The sequence below is a fragment of the Vulpes lagopus genome, chromosome 1 (genome assembly GCF_018345385.1).
Source record: "Vulpes lagopus strain Blue_001 chromosome 1, ASM1834538v1, whole genome shotgun sequence".
NCBI classification, from domain to species: domain Eukaryota; kingdom Metazoa; phylum Chordata; class Mammalia; order Carnivora; family Canidae; genus Vulpes; species Vulpes lagopus.
In genome coordinates, this window is record NC_054824.1 from 155,145,977 (window position 1) to 155,167,082 (window position 21,106).

At 36.6% G+C, this 21,106-nt stretch overlaps 1 protein-coding gene across 3 annotated transcripts in view; it reads left to right on the plus strand.

The window, feature by feature from the left end:
* Positions 1-21,106, plus strand: part of POU2F1 (POU class 2 homeobox 1) — a 185,993-nt gene that overhangs the window by 80,608 nt on the left and 84,279 nt on the right. For 2 of the 3 annotated variants that reach the window (XM_041751754.1, XM_041751771.1), the window contains one exon: positions 20,925-20,990. In XM_041751754.1, coding sequence (XP_041607688.1) covers positions 20,925-20,990 — 66 coding nt within the window. Of the gene's footprint in view, positions 1-17,235; positions 17,603-20,924; positions 20,991-21,106 lie in introns of those variants that run through there. The other variant, XM_041751763.1, reaches the window with a different exon arrangement.

Consider the following 21,106-nt stretch of genomic DNA (forward strand, 5'->3'; position numbering starts at 1 on the left):
TACTTATAAATAATAGTTTTATAAAATTAATCTAGGAATCAGAATATTAAACCTACATTTTACCATTTTACAGATGACCTAACTGAACTTAGATCAAGTAACTTGCTTAAGAAAGTTCAGCCAGCCGATGTAGAGCTGAGATCAGAATTTAGATCAGAGGCTACATATTTTGATTCCTACTCTAGTGCCTTTTAAAAATTCTTATTTTTTTAATTACCTTATTTTTTTATTTTTTTAAGATTTTATTTATTCATGAGAGATACAGAGAGAGGCAGAGACATAGGCAGAGAGAGAAGCAGGGTCCATGCAGGGAGCCCCACTGTGACTCAATCCCCGGTCTCCAGGATCACGCCCCAGGCCAAAGACAGGTGCTAAACCTCCGAGCCACCCAGGCATCCCTTAAGTACCTTAAATAAGAATTAACATGCCCCTGGGCAGCCCAGGTGGCTCAGCAGGTTTAGCGCCCCCTTTGGCTCTGGGCGTGATCCTGGGGTCCTGGGATCGGGTCCCATGTCGGGCTCCCTGCATGGGGCCTGCTTCTCCCTCTGCCTGTGTCTCTGTCTCTCTGTCTCTCTCTCTCTCTCTCTCTCTCTCTCTCTCTCTCGTGTCTATCATAAATAAATAAATAAAATCTTTTAAAAAAAAGAATTAACATGCCCAACAGAGTGAATAAACCATAGTGACATTTCATTTTTTTTTTTTAAGATTTATTTATTCATGAGAGGCAGAGACATAGAGGGAGAAGCAGACTCCTCACAGGGAGCCTGATGCAGGACTCCATCCCGGATCCCAGGATCACGACCTGAGCTGAAGGCAGGCGCCCAACCGCTAAGCCACCCAGGTGTCCCCCCATAGTGACATTTCATATGGGTCTTGTATAAAACTTATAATGTTAATGTAAGAACACAGAAGACAAAATGGATTAATATATGCTACATAAAATATTTTATCTATTAACAGCCATTAATTAGCTTCTAGGTACCATTAAACCTTGTAAATATACTTAATTTAAGCCTGAGGTGAACCTTTGGGCATATTTTGGACTTGCTCTGCAGACGAGTAAACTGAGTCTTTCAAAAAGTGTGCTATATAGGGCAGCCCGGGTGGCTCAGTGGTTTAGCGCCGCCTTCAGCCCAGGGTGTGATCCTGGAGACCAAAGATCAAGTCCCGAGTTGGGCTCCTTGCATGGAGCCTGCTTCTCCCTCTAACTGTGTGTCTGCCTCTCTCTCTCTGTGTCTCTCATGAATAAATAAAATCTTAAAAAAAAAAAAAAAAGGGCAGCCCTGGTGTCGTAGCGGTTTAGCGCCGCCTGCAGCCTGGGGTGTGATCTTGGAGACCCGGGATTGAGTCCCACGTCAGGCTTCCTGCATGGAGCCTGCTTCTCCCCCTGTCTGTGTCTCTGCCCCTCTGTCTGTGTGTCTCTATGAATAAATAAACAAAATCTTAAAAAAAAAAAATCTTAAAAAGAAAGAGTGTGCTATAGCCTAGGATGTTATAAGTGGAGTTTAAACCCAGTTCTCTGTGACTTCAAAGCCCATTACTAAGCTGTAAAGCCTGTTGATTTTTTGGAATTAAAACCAATCATAGGGATCCCTGGGTGGCGCAGTGGTTTGGCGCTTGCCTTTGGCCCAGGGCGCGATCCTGGAGACGCGGGATCAAATCCCACTTCGGGCTCCCGGTGCATGGAGCCTGCTTCTCCCTCTGCCTATGTCTCTGCCTCTCTCTCTCTCTCTCTCTCTCTCTCTCTGTGACTGTCGTAAATAAATAAAAATTAAAAAATTAAAAAAAACAATCATAAACCCAACCTCTCACATGTTAACTGATGCTGATTATGGAATAATTTCCTCTCATAATTCACCCATCCAAAAATCTGAGCATTTTAGGGACACATTAAGGTAGTATAAAGAAACCAGGTCTTCCTCTGTAATGATTTTAACTATAGGAGTCATATTAGCTATTTTTGTAATGTTATTTAGAGGTATAGATCTTATACCCCCTTTAAAGAAGAAAGGTATTTATGAAATATTTTTATATTCTAAACATATGCTTAAACTAACTCAAGTAAGTCCAAAGGTATATTTTGTGTGACTGAACATTTGTCTCCATATTTTTACTTATTGTAGGTGATCAGTGAGCAATGATTTTTAAAATAGACCTTTCAAAATTGGTTAAGAAATCTTAATGAAAGAAAACAATGTTAAAGCAAAGATATCATCCAAAAATTAATACATTTCAAATGTCTGACTGCTTGGGGATAAAATAATAGCTTATTATCTTAAATGAAATTGTAATGATGAAAATATAAAGGAAGTTCCTTCTTTAGTAAAGTACCCAGAATACTGAGTTTGCCCGGACCAGGTGTATCTTTGCCTTAAAACATGACTTATACCCTGAAACTTACCTTTCCCCACGAATCTTTGACTGATTTAACACCATCACCTGCCTGGCCAAAAGAGGGTGGGGATGCATAGAATGTAGGCAATGAGATACTAAAAATTTGTTTTATTAGTACCTCATGTCAGTTAACTTTTATTTCTGGTAGTGTAGAGAACTTACAGCAAAGAAATGTAATTTACATGCATTTTAATCTGTACTATTCAAAATGAGAAATTACATTAGCTTGCCTGGTATTTTTCTATTTTGGGCAGTCATATGTTAGGACTCTATAAAAGGTGAGATACATTGACAAATTTCCTTATTTTTTTAGTTAAATTCTTTCTAATTAACTGGAGCTTGCAAAGATGGTGTGAAACTTATTGGTATTATGACATTGTGAGAAGACTACAAAGTTGCTTCCCTACTTTTATATTGCAACTTTGTATCATCTGAGTAGAAGGGAAGGAAGTGAGGCAGGGCTGGGACAGCTAATGTATACTGAATTTCTACTCTTTTGGGCATCTACTAGGCATGTTTTTTAGTGGAAGTGTAGAAGTACAGGAAGTAGAGCAAAGAGAATTTGTACTATGTACAAAATTAAGCCTTGCATTTTGTTTAGATGCTCAGTTTATTTGTCTACCATATTCCTTCATCATCTGCCTTTGGCAGCACCAAATGCTGTTGGTTGTTTGTAGTGCTCTGAGTCACAACTACCTGGGATTGCTCTTTTATTGCTTATGTGGCCATAAGGGGATCAGTGTTCTGGATTTTGTTTGGTTTTGGTTTTGGTTTTTTTGTTTTTGGTGGGGATGGGGTCAAGTTTCAAATTTTCAGAAAACTATAGTTAACAATATTGTACTATTTAAAATTATGCTTAAAAAATTGCTTAGAGGGTAGATCTTACGTTAAATGCTCTTGCCACTCACAGAAATTTTTAATGAAGAAAAAAGAGGGAAGGAAACTTTTGGAGGTGATGGACAAGTTTATGGCCTTGTTTATACTCTCACAGGTGTATACTTATCTCTAAATTTATCAAGTTGTATACATTAAATATGTACAGCTTTTTATATGTCATTTATAACTTGACAAAGTGTTTTTCAAAAAAGGTTTTAGAAGAGAAAAATCCTACTTCTTAAATGTTATTTAAAGATCAAAACATGAGAAAAAAAGCAGAAATCAGCCATGTTCAGATGGTTGTAAATTGTCTGTTTTTACCATATACAGCAAAGGGAATTTTTGGGCCTATGGATTAAAAGTCAATTAAAAAACATAAAAGTTAACAAGGCAGGAAACAACAAATGTTGGAGAGGATGCGGAGAAAAGGGAACCCTCTTACACTGTTGGTGGAAATGTGAACTGGTGCAGCCACTCTGGAAAACTGTGTGCAGGTTCCTCAAAGAGTTAAAAATAGACCTGCCCTACGACCCAGCAATTGCACTGTTGGGGATTTACCCCAAAGATTCAGATGCAATGAAACGTCGGGACACCTGCACCCCGATGTTTCTATCAGCAATGGCCGCAATAGCCAAACTGTGGAAGGAGCCTCGGTGTCCATCGAAAGATGAATGGATAAAGAAGATGTGGTTTATGTATACAATGGAATATCACTCAGCAATTAGAAACGACAAATACCCACCATTTGCTTCTACGTGGATGGAACTGGAGGGTATTATGCTGAGTGAAATAAGTCAATCGGAGAAGGACAAACAGTGTATGTTCTCATTCATTTGGGGAATATAAATAATAGTGAAAGGGAATATAAAGGAAGGGAAAAGAAATGTTGGGAAATATCAGGAAGGGAGACAGAACATAAAGACTCCTAACTCGGGGAAACGAACTAAGGGTGGTGGAAGGGGAGGAGGGCGGGTGTTGGAGGGGAATGGGTGACGGGCACTGAGGTGGACACTTGACGGGATGAGCACTGGGTGTTTTTCTGTATGTTGGTAAATTGAACACCAATAAAAATTAATTTAAAAAAATAGAAAAGAGAAAAAAATATATATAAACATATAAATAAATAAAAATAACTAAAAAAAATAAAAATAAAAATAAACGCTCAGCAAGAAGAACAAAAAAAAAAAAAAACAAACATAAAAGTAAGGCAGCCCTGGTGGCTTAGCGGTTTAGCGCCACCTTCAGCCCAGGCTGTAAATCCTTGGGACCCGGGATTGAGTCCCACATCGGGTTCCCTGCATGGAGCCTGCTTCTCCCTCTGCCTGTGTCTGTCTCTCTCTCTCTCTCTCTCTCTCTCTCTATCTGTGTCTCTCATGAATAAATAAATAAAACCTTAAAAAAAAGTTTAAAAATGGGAAAAAAAAGTAGAAATGTTCAAGAGCATCACTTAAATTTTTTTATTATAACAGAAAATTTTTGACAGTGGTATTTATTAAATTATCAAAAGCATAATAATACCATTATCATTTTCATAATTCTTGGTTATTTAAAAAATAATTTATATTCTCATTTTAAATTTAAAAATAAGCATGAGTGATAACATGATCTTCATTTTTCAAATGAAGAGATTAAGGTTCAGATGTTATGTTAAATTTTCTAGGGATGCCATAGGAAAATACCACAAACTGGGTGGCTTGAATAACGGAAATTTCTTACCTCATAGTTCTGAGGGTAGAAATTCAAGATTAAGGTATTAGCAGGGTGTTGGCTCCTTCTGAAGGCAATGAGGGAGAATCTGTTTCATGTCTTTCTTTGCATCTTCCCTCTGTATCTGTCTCTGTGACCAAATTCTCCCTTATTATAAGGAGTTTAAATCAGTAGTGTTGGATTGGGGCCCGTCTTGTTGACCACATCTTAACTTGATCATCTGCAAAGACCCCATTTCCAACTAAGGTCACACAGATCATTGGGGTTAGACTTTTAACATCTTTTGGGGGATACAATTCAACCCATAATAGATGATAAGTCTTTTGCTTAACGTCTCTAAAGTAGGAAAGTTAGATTGCATAGTAGTGCCAGTAAAATAGTAGTATTAAAAGAACGTAAAATATATATAAAATTTATTTACTGGGGCACCTGGGTGGTTCAGTGGTTGAATGTCTTTCTTAGGCTCAGGTTGTGATCCTGAGGTCCTGGGATTAAGTCTCACATTGGGCTCCCCATGGGGAGCCTGCATCTTCCTCTGCCTATGTCTGTCCCTCCGTGTCTCTCATGAATAAATAAAGTCTTAAAAATATATATTTGCTGGGGATCCCTGGGTGGCTCAGTGGTTTGGCACCTGCCTTTGACCCAGGGCACGATCCTGGAGTCCTGGGATCGAGTCCCACGTTGGGCTCCCGACATGGAGCCTGCTTCTCCCTCCTCCTGTGTCTCTGTCTCTGTCTCTCTCTCTCTATGTCTATCATCAATCAATCAATCTTTAAAAATATATATTTACTAATATTGCCTTTTGTCTGGGTAGATTTTATTCAAAATTAACTGAGTTTCTAAACTCAGTTTAGAAACCCTCTCAGTTTAGAAACCCTCTATTTAATAGAGGGGCACCTGGGTGGCTCAGTCAGGTAATCATCTGCCTTCAGCTCAGGTTGTGATCCCAGAGTTCTGGGATCGAGCCTCCCCCCACCCTCCATCGGGTTCGCTGCTCAACCAGGAGTCTGCTTTTCCTTCTCTGTCCTGCTCATGCTTTCTCTCTCAAATAAATAAAATCTTTTAAAAAATAAATAAAATATTTAATAGAATTTTGGGTTATGATGGGTTTCAAGCTCTTTTTTTGGTATATGATGTGTTTCCAACTGTGGAAAAGTTGTTCAGTTCTTAGTGCTTGCATATGAGTTTAAATCTGAACTTCCATTCATGCAATGTGGAGCCTTAAGATGTGGACTCCTCCTCCATACCTTGAGATGTCCATCAGAATATTGTTTAAATTGTTTCAGGTGCACTTTAACGATAGATAATCTGTGCATTTCATGATCTGTAAGAATTGTAGTGTTGTCAGTGTTAATATGCACCTTGCAATCAGATTTCTGAGGGATGGAGAGGGCAGGGCTCCACTAGAAAAATAATAAAACACTGGTAGTTTGTTTAGCTGCTCGCTTCCCCCTTTTTTCTTTTCTTTCTTTGCTATTGTTTTATTTTGATTTTAAATCACTCCCAGTACTTTAGTGAATAACATAATACCACAAATAATGATGTTCTGCATAGCCATGATACAAACATAAAATGTGGGAAATTAGCAGTATCACTTTACTATCCACTAATTCATAGACCTGATTCAAATTTCACAAGTTGTCCCCAAAATACCCTTCATAGCAAAAGTATCTAATCCAGGATTTTACATAGCATATAATTATCCTATCTCTTTAGTATTCTTCAATCATAGTTCCTTAGTCTTTCCTTGATTTTCAAGACTATGACACTTTGGAAGAATGTATTTTGTGGAATGTCTTTAAATTTGTGTTTAATAGTTCCCCATGATTAGGTTCAGATTATGCATCTGTGGCAAGAATATCACAGAAGTGATGTGTTCTCTCCATCTTTTCTGGCAGTGTACAATTTTGATTTGTCCTTTGACAAGTGATGTTAACTTTGATCACTTGATTAAGGTGATGTTTACCAGGCTTTTCCTCTGTAAAATTGTGTCTTTCCTTTTAATTGCTTAATATTTTGTAGGGAAACTGTAAATTTTTATCATCAAATTTTTGCCCACTACATAGAGTATTTTGACTAAACTTTTGATAATGATGATAATGAGAGTTTCCAAAAGCTGATTTTCTGTTATTCTTTCTATATTTATTATTTGGCAATCTGTAAGGAAAAACTTTCTCTTTTCCTTGTTTATTTATATCAACATGAATTCCTGTGAATAATGGTTACAATTTTTTCTTTTAAGATGTTGATTTATTCACTTGAGAGAGAGAGAGCACAGAAGGAAGGGGACAAGCAGGCTCCCCACTAAGCGAGGCTCAACACAGGGCTCAATCCCAGGACCCTGAGATGACCTGAGCTGAAGTCAGACACTTAACCAACTGAGCCACCCAGGCACCCCGGTAATGGTTAGAATTTATTATTTTTATTTATTTTGTTCATATTGTCCAAAATTTGATCAATGGGAGGCCTTTCAAACTTGCTTCTCTGTCTTTTCCACATATTCCCATAATTTTTAAAGCACTTCCGCTACTAATTTTTTCACCAAAACAGTAAAAGAAAAATAAAATATAAAGTCTCAGCCTAGAAACAAAAAGCCTCAGTAAAGAAATAGAAAATATAAAGAACTAGGTGTACCTGGGTGGCTCAGTGGTTGAGCATCTGCCTTTGGCTCAGGTCTTGATCCCGGAGTCCTGGGATCACGTCCTGCATCAGACTTCCTCTGGGGAGCCTGCTTCTCCCTCTGCCTATGTTTCTGCTCTTCTGTCTGTGTCTCTAATGAATAAATAAATAAAATCTCTTAAAAAAAAGAAAATCTAAAAAAAAAAAAAAAAAAGAAAATCTAAAGAACTAAATAGAAATTTTAGAACTGAAAAGTACAGTAACTGAAATAAAAACTCACTGGATGGGCTCACAGCAGAATAGAGGGGACATAGAACAATGGAACTGGAACGTCAAACAGTGGAAATTACCCAATCTGAGCAAGAAAGAGAAAATGGAACAGTAAATGAACAGAGAGCACAGAGACCTATGGGACTATGACAGAAGGACCACAGAGGAGGAGAGAAGAATAGGGGCAGGGCTGGAAAGCTTTGCAGAAGGACTGGCTGAAAACTTTCCAAACTGGTCAGAAGGCACAGACCTACAGATTCCAGGATCTGAGCCAAGTTCCAAACAATATAAACCCAAAGAAGTAATAATAAAATGTTGAAAACTAAAGACAAAAGAAAAATCCTGAAAACCGTAAAAGAGAAATGACACCTTTCCCTATGGAGAAAAACAATTCCAGTGATAGTGGATTTCTCCTCAGAAACCAAGGAGGCCAAGAGGCAGCAGCATAACATTTTTCAAGTATTCAGAAACATAAAAATTGGGGCACCTGGGTGGCTCAGTGGTTGAGCATCTGCCTTCGGCTCAGGTCATGATCCTGGGGTCCTGGGATTGAGTCCAGCATCAGGCTCCCCATAGGGAGCCTGTTTCTCTCTCTGCTTAATGTCTCTGCCTCTCTCTATGTCTCTCATGAATAAATAAATAAAATCTTTAAAAACAAAACAAAACGAAAGCTAAAAATCCCAAGTTCTTTATTCAGCAAATACATCCTTCAGGAATGAAGGGGAAATCAAGACATTCTTAGATGAAGGAAAGCAAAGCAAATTCATCTCCAGTAGACCTACCCTAAATGAATTGCTAAAGAAATGAAAAATGTAGTTTTAAATCAACAGAACATATGTAGGACTTGTGTACCAAGACTACCAAATGCTGGTGGGAGACGTCAAGGAACATACAGGGAAAAGGAGAGATACACTGTGTTCGCATGTTAGAAGACTCAACATAGGAAAGTTCACTTCTCCCCAAATTGATACACAGGTTTAATGCAATTCCTAACAGAATCCCCCCTATGACTTTTAATAGACAAGATTATTCTAAAATTAATATAAGAATGCAAAGGAATTAGAATAGCTAGCAAAATTTTGAAAAAGAAGAAAGTAGAGAAAATCAGTTTCTCTAATTTCAAGACATATAGTTGCAGGAATCAGGTCTGAGGATGTTGGTGGAGAAATTGACATGTTAATCATTGGAACAGAATACAAAACCCAAATAGGTCTACACAGGCATAATTGACTGATACGTGACTAAGGTACAAAAACAGTTGGAACAGAGAAAGGAAAATCTTTTAGACAAATGATTTAAAAAAAACAAAAACCAACCTTTAATCTTCACACTAGGAAAAAAAAAACATATAAGAAACATGATACCAGGGACACCTGGGTGGCTCAGCAGTTGGGTGTCTGCCTTTGGCTGGGGGCCTGATCCTGGAGTTCCAGGCCCACACTTTGGGCTCCCTGAATGAAGCCTGCTTCTCCCTCTGCCTATGTCTCTGCCTGTCTCTCATGAGTAAATAAATAAAATCTGAAAGAGAAGAGAAGAAAAGAAAAAAGAAAGAAACATGACACCAGAGGGGCAGCTAGCTGCTTCAACCAGTGGAGCATGCAACTCTTGATCTTGGGGTTGTGAGTTCAAACCCCATGTTGGGAGTAGAGAGAACTTAAAAATAAAATTAAAAACAAAAACATGATACCAGAAATACAGCCTACAAAAGAAAAAAATTGAAAAAAAATTGATAAACTAGACTTTATCAAAACCAGCCACTATAAAAAAAGGATGAGATCTTGCCACTTGTGAAAACATGGACGGACCTAGAAGGTATTATGCTAAGTGAAATAAGCCAGACAGAGAAAGATACCATATGATTTCACTTACATGTGGAATCTAAGAAACAAATGAATAAACAAAAAGTGGAATCAGATCTGTAAATACAGGAACAAACTGATGGTTGCCAGTGGGGAGGGGTTGGGGGAATAGACAAAAATGGGTAAAGGGGAACGGGAGATACAGGCTTCCAGTTATGGAATTGAACAAATCACAGGAATAAAAGACATAGCTTAGGGAATATAATCAATGATATTGTATTAGCATTGAATGATGACAGATGATAGATACACTTGTGGTGAGCATAGCATAACATTGTTGAATCACTGTTATATTCCTGAAACTGATGTAACATGTGTCAGCTGTACTCAATCCCCCGCCGCACCCCCCCCCCGCCCCGCCACACACAACAATGAAACTCAGTCCTAAAAATGTAAATAGTCCAGAAGAGATATTATGGATTTTTAGGAAAATCCAAAAGAATGAAATAGACATGTCACTGAAGAGGATATACTAATGGTAAATTAAGCATATGAAAATACATTCCATATTACTAGCCATTAGGGAAATGCAGATTGAGACCACTTGAGATGTCACTACATGTTGGAACAGCTACCGTGAAAAATAATGACAGTACCAAATGCTGATGTAGATTTGGAGAAACCGGATCTCTCATAGATTGTGGGAATCTAAAATGGTAACAGACATTCTGGAAAATATATGGAAATTTCATTAGAAACTAAATATACACTTACCATGTGGCCCAGCAATATCACTTCTGTGCATTTATCCCAGAGAAATAAAAATATGCCCACATAAAAATATATACATGAATATGCTTTACATATTATAGATGAAAGTCATTTACCAGACATGTCCTTTGCAAGTATTTTTTCCCTGTGTGGAGCTTGTGATCCAATGTACATCCCAAATGTGAATGTTCGTAGCACCTTTTTTTTGGTAATAACTCAAAACTGGGAACAACTGAAAATTCTTTCAATGGGTGAATAAACAAATTATGGTACATCCATACTATGGAATATTCTGTTCAGCAGTAAATAGAAATGAACTGTTGATACACGGGACAACTTAATTAGATCTTAAGGGTATTATGTTGAATAAAATTATGCCAATCTGAAATGGTTGTATACTCTATGATTCCATTTGTATCATATTCTCAAAATGACAAAATTATAAAGATGAATGACAGATTAGTGGTTGTCAAGGATTCAGAATAGCCGGAAGGGGAGGAATGAATACGCTTATAATGGGATAGCAGGAAGGAATTCTTTGTGATGAAATAGTTCTGTATTTTGAATGGTGGTTATGTGATCTACTTATTCATGTGACAATAAAATGACATAGAACTATACATACCTTTTATACCAATGTCATTTGCCTGGATTTGATGGCATATTGTAAGATGTAACCAGTGTGGAAACTGGGTAAAGTCTTTACAAATTCTTAGGAATTTCTAACTATTTCAAACAAAAGAGAGAGAGAGATTGTCATTGCTATAGGATTTCAGAGAAATAGTTACCTGACAAGGAGAGGAATAAAGGAAGATCTGAGGTCATAGCTTTTGAACCTGTTTTATAGGATGGTAGACTTTTTCATGAGTTGATTTGGGGAGGGAAAGATATTTTAGATTGGGAATCGGTAAATGTTAATGGAATGGTGCTACTATACCGTTGATACTATTAAAGCATATGAGTAACATCCAGTTAGTCAAAAGAACATTTTAATTAGTTGAGTAGAGGAATGTGTCTTTAAATTTTTTATCTCTGCGATGCCTGGGTGGCTCAGCTGTTGAGCATCTGCCTTCAGCTCAGGACCTGGTCCTGGAATTCTGGGATTGAGTCCCGCATTGAGCTCCTCCATGGAGCCTGTTTCTTCTCTCTCTGCCAATGTCTCTGCCTCTTTCTTTCTGTGTCTCTCATGAATAAATAAATAAATAAAATCTTTAAAAAATAAAAATAAAAAAATAAATTTTATATCTCACATAGACTCTGAGATACTTGTTACCCTTGTATTTTCACACACATTTATGAAACCTGAGAGTAAGAGACATAGAGAAGACACAAATCCCCAATATCATAGATGAAACCTAATACTTCAAAGGGATGGATGGGAATCATTAAAGTAGCGTATGGTTTCAAAAAATAATAATAAAATAAAAGCCTGTATTTCATGGGTTTAAGAAATGGAATCAGAGAAAAAGTCACAATGCAGTTTTTAAAGTAGGAGAACTCTAATTTTAGCCAAAGATGTCAAGACAAATTATAGGCTTGTGTTAAAGCTGTGTAGTCACCTATTCTTTTACTCCATGGAATTTTCATACTTGATGATTGTGTTTTTGGATGCTTAATATTTCTTTCTATTCAGTTGTAAGCTTTCTGTGGCTCAGCAGTGTATCTTCAATTCCTATCCCACTGCCTGGCAGCACCTAGTAAATATTTGTTGAATGTGCTCATGCATGAAATCAATGACTTTGCAAAAACTCTTTAAACTAGAACAAAGAAAAGACAGTTATAGAAATAAACAGGATGATAAGGAAGACTAGACAGGTACATGTAATATGATGGTAAAACTTTAGTAGAGCTATGCGGAATTTAAACTTTACAACTAAGAAATTCAGGATTGGGTTCTGTAATGATATGTTTTCTAAAGGATGCCAACATGTTCGATTGAGCAATAGATGAGCTACGTACATGACTGTAGTAACGTATGTTGGCAGAAATTAAGGAAAAGAGCAGAAGCACCAGCCACTTCATACTAGCTGCTGTGATAGCTTCCTTAACAAACTAACACTAAATAAATGACTCATTAGATTGCTGCCTTGAGGATTTCTACTTAAAACACACCATGATGCCCTTCAGCATGTTGAATACACTTTTCAGTATGTCTCTGCGTTTCTGCTGCAACTAGTCGAATGGTATGATCAACAGGATCATGACTTGTTTGTGTTCCCAAGCCTGTTCCAACTGGTGGTACTTATTTTAGTTACATGATTTAAATCATTATATAAGCTAAGGAAAACAGAAGAGATGATGTTTCTGTGAAAACTTAAGTTGAATGTTTTGAAAAGAGTAGATAAAAGGTAATGACTAAAAATACTGCTGAATTAGATATGAAAAGAGCTGTAAAATATTAGAGATAAATTAATTCTTCTTTAAAAAAGAAAGAAAAAGATTCTGTTAAGTTCTTGCATTTTTTTTAAAAGATTTTATTTATTCATGAAAGAGAGAGAGAGAGAGAGAGGCAGGCAGGAGAAGCAGGCTCCATGCTAGGAGCCTGACTGGATCAGGGGTCTCAAGGATCACGCCCCTAGGCTGAAGGCGGTGCTAAACGGCTGAGCCACCCGGGCTGCCCCTTGCATTTTTTTTTTAAGATTTTATTTATTAATTAATGAGAGGGAGACACACACACACACACATAGTGGCAGAGACCCAGGGAGAGAGAGAAGCAGGGTCCATGCAGGGAGCCTGATGTGGGGCTTGATCCCTGGACTCCAGGATCACACCCTGAGCCTGAGCCAAAGGCAGGTGCTCAACCGCTGTGCCACCCAGGTGTTCCCTTGTCTTACCTTTAAAGCAGTTTTTCAATCTGTAGGTCATCAAGTCAGTTTAGTAGGTTGAAATCAGGAACCTTTTTTTAAAAAAACAAGGATAGGGCAGCCTCGTGATCCTGGAGTCCCGGATCGAGTCCCACATGGGCTCCCTGCATGGAGCCTGCTTCTCCCTCTGCCTGTGTCTCTGCCTCTCTCTTTTTGTCTTTCATGATAAAATAAATAAATAAAATCTTTAAAAAATAAGGATATACCAGATTATAATCATACTGTGTTACATCTAGAAAGGAGCATCATTTCATGAATTTTTTTTTGAGTTTTTAATGTTCTTAATATATATGTAAACTGTGAAAAGCTTGAAAAACAAAGCTTAAGAAATTGAAAACGGATATACTAGTGTAAGTATAAAGGATATGATTTACCCAAAAAAGGGCACTGAAATTAGTAGATTCAAATTTTTAAAGCAAGTCTACCATCAAAAGATTGTTAAATACATATTAATGTACTTTATGTTAACGTGAAATATTTAAGGTATGTATATAATGGTTGTATAGTATTTATTTTAAGTTGACCTTTTTAATTGACCAACTACAAATCTCCATGTTATGGGTAAGAGTTTTAACATATTTTATTTTACTTACTTTCATCTCATGCCTCCTCATTACATCTTTTTCTCCTGCTTTCTCTGTCACTTAATCGTGTGACCTAGAGTCATTCTTTAGGCCTCAGTTTGGTTTTTAGGAAATAAAATTATACTTTAGATGACTTATTTGGCAGTGCTTATTTGCCAGAATGATAAATTCTATCTTGGTGTTTGCCATCTAAGATTTTTTATAAATAGCAGACATTCTGTTTTCTTAAATCTTTTTTTTTTTTTTTGTCTTGAGCACTGAAATCCTCATATTGCAACCTTAGGGGGCATCATTCACATATATTGTGATATACAGTGCATAAGAATAGTGGTGGTGCTAATACTCATTACTTGATTCTGGATCTAAGAAATTTCCAGATCCCGGAATTATCTTTTGTATTTGAGCATTAGTAAATTATTTTAGGCTGTCTGTGGGTGAGGAGTTTTGGGATTAATTTTTTTGGTAAGATAACAATTTATAATTCTTGAGGTAATAGCATTTTTATTACTGAGCATCTGCTGACACAGTGTCACTGTTTTCTGGAAGGAAGCTAATAAAGGAGACTAAAGTAGTGGCAGATTTTGAAAAGAGGTGATGATTAAAAAGGATATCGATGTGCAATTGAGACTGCCTAGGAGTGAAAGCAGTGGAGCTAGGAGATGAAAAATCCTACAAAGAGGACAGTTGCTGAGTCGTACATTCCCATCCATTGGACTAGGTATACAGGTAGTCCAGGATAGCATGTACAAATGGCTGTTCATCTGGTATTTGACCAGGTTGGAATTTGATAATTTAGGTAGGTAGAGTACAGACCTACCTCAGTTCACTCATATACAAAAGATGTATTTTAAAAAGCTAGTTTGTAATTGAGTTGATACTGTCATCAGTTGCCTTTCTAATGAGACCTAGACTAGCCCATAAGATCATGAGTGAAAAGTCACTCTAATACAGATGGTGTTAGCCATGAATTGTGGATCCTCAAAGATCATTTCTTCCCCTTCCCCATTTTTAAAGGCAGTAAATGTAAAATTTTATGAAGACAAAAGAGGAGGGAAAGAAACATATATTGATAGCTACTATTTTCCAGTCACATTCATCATTTCTTCTAATACTTTCTCACCAATAGCACTTGTATAGTCCAATGCATTCGAACCTCATTTGGATTTTATATTTTGTTGTATAATATAGTCTTGATTGTTTTACTACAAAGTGTTGTGAATTATTACTGGATAAAATTGGTGCTCTTAAAAGAAGTAGCATGTTTGTCCTGTCCCCAGGTACAGCTGCATCATCCTCCACTCCATGATCAAGTCTGAGAGGCACAGGCACATTTATCCTCAGAGCAACCTCATGAATAGATATTACCATTTTACAGATGAGAAAATCAGGGTTCAAAATGGGAAGGAACTTGGTCTCACTGGGACTAAGTGAAGTGACAGTGTTCAGTTTCTTCCCTCAACTCTCTCCTCAAGGATTTTGTGCTTCTACAAAACAGAAAAGCTAGCAATATAAATAGAGTGCTTATCTAAAAGTTGAGAAGTTTTTGGTACTGTTCCTGCATAATTTATTGACTTGTAAAGAAATCTTTTTAAAGGTCCATGATAGAAGTCTTGTCTTTCATTTCTACATATGCATGTTGAATTTAATTTCACCCTTAACGTTGGAAAAAAGTACATACATATCTTTAAAAATCAGACATTTGGCATGTTTGAAGACTAGTTTTAAATAAAAACAGTTATTAATGGGATAATACCCTGGAGAACTCTCTTCAATTCTAGTGCACTCTTCTGTGTATCTGTACAAACTTGACTTTTAAAGACAAAATCTGGGCAGCATGGGTGGCTCAGCGGTTTAGCACCTGCCTTCAGCCCGGGGCGTGATGCTGGAGACCCAGGATCGAGTGCCACATCGGGCTCCCTGCATGGAGGCTGCTTCTCCCTCTGCCTGTGTCTCTGCCTCTCTCTCTCTGTCTCTCATGAATAAATAAATAAAATCTTAAAAAAAAAAACACAAAATCTTTGTCACCAACTATTAGTGTCTTCACTACACTGACAACAAGCTATTTTAATCTGCTACCTTATTTCAGCCCCCAGTGCCTTCTCCTTCCATAAGTATATAACTTGGCCACAATGTGTGATAATAGCCAAGAGCTCAGATTTTGATGTCAGTAAAATCCGATTTTAAATCCTGATTCCAGATTATTAGTGTAATATTGGTTAAAATGCTTTAGCTTACTGCTCACTGTACCTCAGTTTCCTTTTATTTATTTATTTTTTTAACAAAGTAGTAATACCTACTTCATGAGATTTTTTTTTTTTTTTACTTCATGAGATTTTTATAAATTTTCTCCCAAGTTGTCTATGGTGTTTACAGTAGAATGTCGTATCATATCATGTCATATCGTGCCTAAAAAGTTTTGGGCTGATATTTTTACCTTGTAAATTCACTTTAAATTGAACAGATACATTCTTTAGTAAAGAGTATAAATATCTGTATATATAAAGAGTACATATATATATTCATATACATTAGATGAACTTTACTTGAAAATACTAAGTCCATAATTTATATGACCCATTTTTCTATGACATTGTAAAGAACAAAGTGCCTTCATACTTTAGATTGATTTTGTTGGGGGAAGAATACTGCATAATATATGGCATTCAACTAATCTATTGATTTGGTAGTATAAAAAGATTTATCGATGATGATTTTCCATACTCTTGAAAATAATTTTATAGCTCTTGCACTGCTTCTGGATTTATATTGTTGCCTTGTTTTAAAGTAGGACTTTCCCTAGTGTATGTTAATATTTGGAAAATTCCCTATCAGTAGGCTAGCACCATCTTGACAGCCCTATGTTCTGCTTCTACCTTGCTAATTGTTTCCTTGGGATTATTTGGATTGTGTAGAAAGCTTTTTGCAAATCCTCTTATTACTGAAGTCATTGTTGCCAGCAGGAATAAGATTAAAGGTGCTTAAGTCTGTAGAGTTGTTTCTAATTTGTACGTGTCATTTCAGTGCCATTTTAACAGAACTCTGTCTCCTGTCTCTCCCTTCTCCCCCGGTACTATCTCAAGTTAGGTCCGAGAAGCCAGGCCATTGGAAGAAATCTCATTTTATCCTCCTAATTATTATGCTGGCACTCAGGAGATAATTTTTCCCTTCATGCACTGCCAATTAATATGCAAATGGACTGATAAATATTTATGCAATGATTTAAATTATGCAGGGAGTGCTTTCAGTGTGTTCTGTAAATGAATTGTTCGTGGACTTCAAAGTGCTGGCTGCTGTGCTAACGAGGAGAGATTTGCATAAGGCCCTAATCACACGCATACTGATTAAGCTTCATTATGGAAACTGCCAGCTGCAATCTTTGTTTCTATTTTATTACAAAAAGGGGAACTTTTCATGCTTCAGTTGCCTTGACAATGTCAGTCCTAGCTGGTAGGAGAGACTAAAACTCCTCTGAGCAACTGAAGTTTCCTTATTCAGTTGAAGATTGCTATGGTGTAACTGAAGTTGTATTTTGCTTCTCCCCCAATCCACTTTCCACCTCCCACCCTTGTTCTCTTAAGAACATAGTGTAGATTTATTAGAAATAGTAGTACCTTCTTTCCCCCAACCCCAAACTGCTACCTGTTTCTTCCTTGCTCTGGACTGTGGGAACCTCTAGAAGATTTCACAGCAATGCTGGACTGCAGTGACTATGTTCTAGGTGGGTACCAGCACAGTTCTTTCTTATAAGCTTTAATATGGAAATAGCGCGTGTGGGGTTGACTATGCATAAATACTTAATCGCATATGCAACCAACTCGGGGGAGGGGGAGAGGTGGATTGAGCAGAGAAGGAAGAAAGCATTTGCAAGGCACGAGCATACTTGAATTTGCAGTAGGTCCCTCCCTATCACTAGCTCTTCTGGTTCAGAAGACATTTTCAGTACATAGTGTAGATTTGGAATTCAACTTAAACAGAGTACATTTTTGCTTTTTGGAAATATCTATTGGGAGCATTTCATATAGTTCTAAAAAACACTCAAAATCTAAAACTGGTATAAAGTGTACCTAAATAATGTGTACATATTAATAAAAATGGTTTGCATACCTAATGTGAATGTCTTATATAAAAACCAAAAGTGCATAGTGAAAAATAAGATGGAGCCATAGTGCAGAATGGCTCCCATAAATACTAATGCAGAGGGTAATTGCAGTAGTACTGCAATAGGACTGTTGATCAGTTTCCAGATTTGAGAAACCACCAAGTTTCCAAAATTTGGCTGATATTAGCCTTTTTTATTTAAGAAAAAATCAACTTCTGTTCTTCAGAAAACAATTTTAAGTGCTGGAAAGCCTATTTTTAGAGTTTTTCTCTATAGAACAGCAAACCTTTTAGGGAAGGGAGTGTGAGGCTTGATTTTATAAACTGTCTTTGGTAACTGAGATTTAAAATAGATTGAGACACATTGTGGCTCATGGTGGCCCTATTTTGTGTTGAGATTTGTCTGTTTTGTATGCAAAATTCTTGAAACCTCTTTAGGTCACTCTGGTTACCTGGAGAGTCCAATGATATAAACTTTAAGTTGAAAACCTTTGCAAGTGTTTTTTTTTTTTCCTATGTCATTTTTCTCACTTGAAAATTTGTGGCTTGACCCCCCCTCCCCAATCTTCTTCACAGTTACTAAGGATAAAATTAAATGATAGTTCAGAAAATGTTTACATTCTTAGGAAGAAAGAATGGCCTAAACTCAAGGCAGTAGTAATATTTGTATAGCACAATAAAAACTATGATTAAAACAACAAACTGGTGTCAAGAATTCAATCCGAGAGTAATTTGTAGACTGTGTATTATATTCTTATACAGTCAGCTCACTGTGCCCAGAGAGAGAAAAAGCTTAAATATCAAAAAAGAACTTACTTGTATTTACTCTTTTACATCTATTAAGTTGGAAAGTCAAGAAAGGAAAGAAAAATATCTTTTTGAAATACTTCAGCATTATATTTTAGAATGAGAAATTGTATCTCTTATGTGTAATTAACAGTAACTGTCATTTGAATAGTCTTCACACTGTTGTACAGTTAGTCAGAATTTTGATGTATTTACATGTGTATGTATGTGTGAAGAACTTTTGTTACATGTCTTAAGTTCTTGACAATTCAATAGAAAATGCTTAGAAGATTCACACAATACCTGTGACATAATTTTTAATTTAGATGTGTGGAAATTAGGATATGAATTGCACAAGGACAAGCTCATGACTTGTTAAGAATTATTCCTACTTCTCTGTGTAAAAGATATGTGGAAAAACCGTTTTTATGAATAATAACTGGTTCATACTTTTCCCACTTCTTTTAACATACATTCTGAAGGCAGTAATGAGCAGAATGTATGTTTAATGGTATATTAACATTTGTTGTGATCTTTGCTGACATTCATAAGATATGGTTAAGTCATTCAGAAAGCTGATTTTCACTAAGTTGTACACCTGTTCCTTTCAAACCTTAGTATGCTTTCAGTGATATTTAAATTTTTCTGTACAGTAGGGGCACGGAAGTTGTAGAACTGCTCTCATTTATGACCACAGAAAAACGAATTTGAACCCTTTGAACAACTGAAGAACAAACCAAAGATATGATAGAACTGCCTAAGACCATAAGACAAACATTTTTAAAAAAAATTAGAAAAGCTATTACACAGCTTCCAGGTTGGAAATGAAATTTATGGGAGGAGGACTCTTGATTCTCCCTCATCACTTAAACATTTATGTAAAGCAACCGTGGACAGCATGGTTGGGACTTTTCATGATTGTGATTTCCTACTTAAACATTGAAGCAGATGGCAAAATGTACTCTTCAGTTAAAAAAAAAAAAACAAATAGTCTATTTATTCTCAACTAATAATTATAGTTAAATGGTTTTTAACCAATAGGAGAAAAGGGAGAACTTGCTTTATAGTCAACTTGAATCCAAATATGTTAAGTTTGGGTTTACAGTAGAATAGAATGAGGTATATATTAAATGTGTATTTGGGTTTTACCCTATTAAAAAGTTGGAAGAAAAGCAAGCTTGTTCTTATCTCTTGTATATCCTCTGGGATACCTAATAGTGCTTCATTAAGGAGATAATGTCTGGAGGTTCATATGGGATATTGATCAGGTGATATTTTTAGGTGTGTGTGGTTGTGGTTCAATTTTGAAATTATTAGTTGTATCTGTTATGCCTTATGGTACAACTTCTTGTTCTGGTTTATGATTGAGATGTGAATTTGACGTATTCTTATTTTGACACATGGTTAGTTTGGGCAGGGAGTAAATAAGGAGGTTTTTTTTTTCTTAGACATGCTTTCTTATTATTCTGTTAGGTTGAGTTACTGTCCAATTTGTTATGAAGATTTTGTTTGTAATTAAGAAATACCTTTGCTTATGGAAAAATAAACTTTATTTGAGAATAACATGTTTTAGGGACACCTAAGTGGTTCAGTGGTTGAGCGTCTGCCTTTGGCTGAGGGCATGATTCCGGGGTCCTGGAATCGAGTTCTGCATCAGGCTCCCTATGGGGAGTCTGCTTCTCTGCCTATGTCTCTGCTCCTCTCTCTGTGTCTCTCATGAATAAATAAATAAAATATTTTTTTAAAAGAGAGAGAATAACATGTTTTACTTTGTAGGGTGCTCGGCCTAGCTTTATTTCTGTAAAGTATTTTATGATTCATACTACATTTATTCCATTTACATGTTAGACTCTAGTATAATTTTTTTCAGGTTAGATTTCAGTTATCTTTGTTAGAAGAACATTAAAATTCTTTGGAAAGACAATTTATTTGTGGATCACTTCAGGGTTAAGGGAATCCTGAATTTCTTTCAGATAAACTTTTATTACAATTTCTAGTGTTTTAGCTTGACCCTCTCTTTGAACTGTAGGACTGAAACAGTCAATATTCTTAAACCTGTCCTTTGCCACAATTTTCCCTCCCTAACCACATCTCCAATTTTTGAAAAGCTTCATTCACCTCTGATTTTGTTTTTTCACCTCTGATTTTCATTGCAGACTCGAGAATGAACAATCCGTCAGAAACCAGTAAACCATCTATGGAGAGTGGAGATGGCAACACAGGTAAGAGATGGTTCCCAGATCCAGCTTTTTAACTAGATCTAACAGAGTTAACAAAAGAAACTTTCCTTTAACTGTGACTCTTGTTTGGCAAATAAAGACCAGTTGTAGTATTGAGT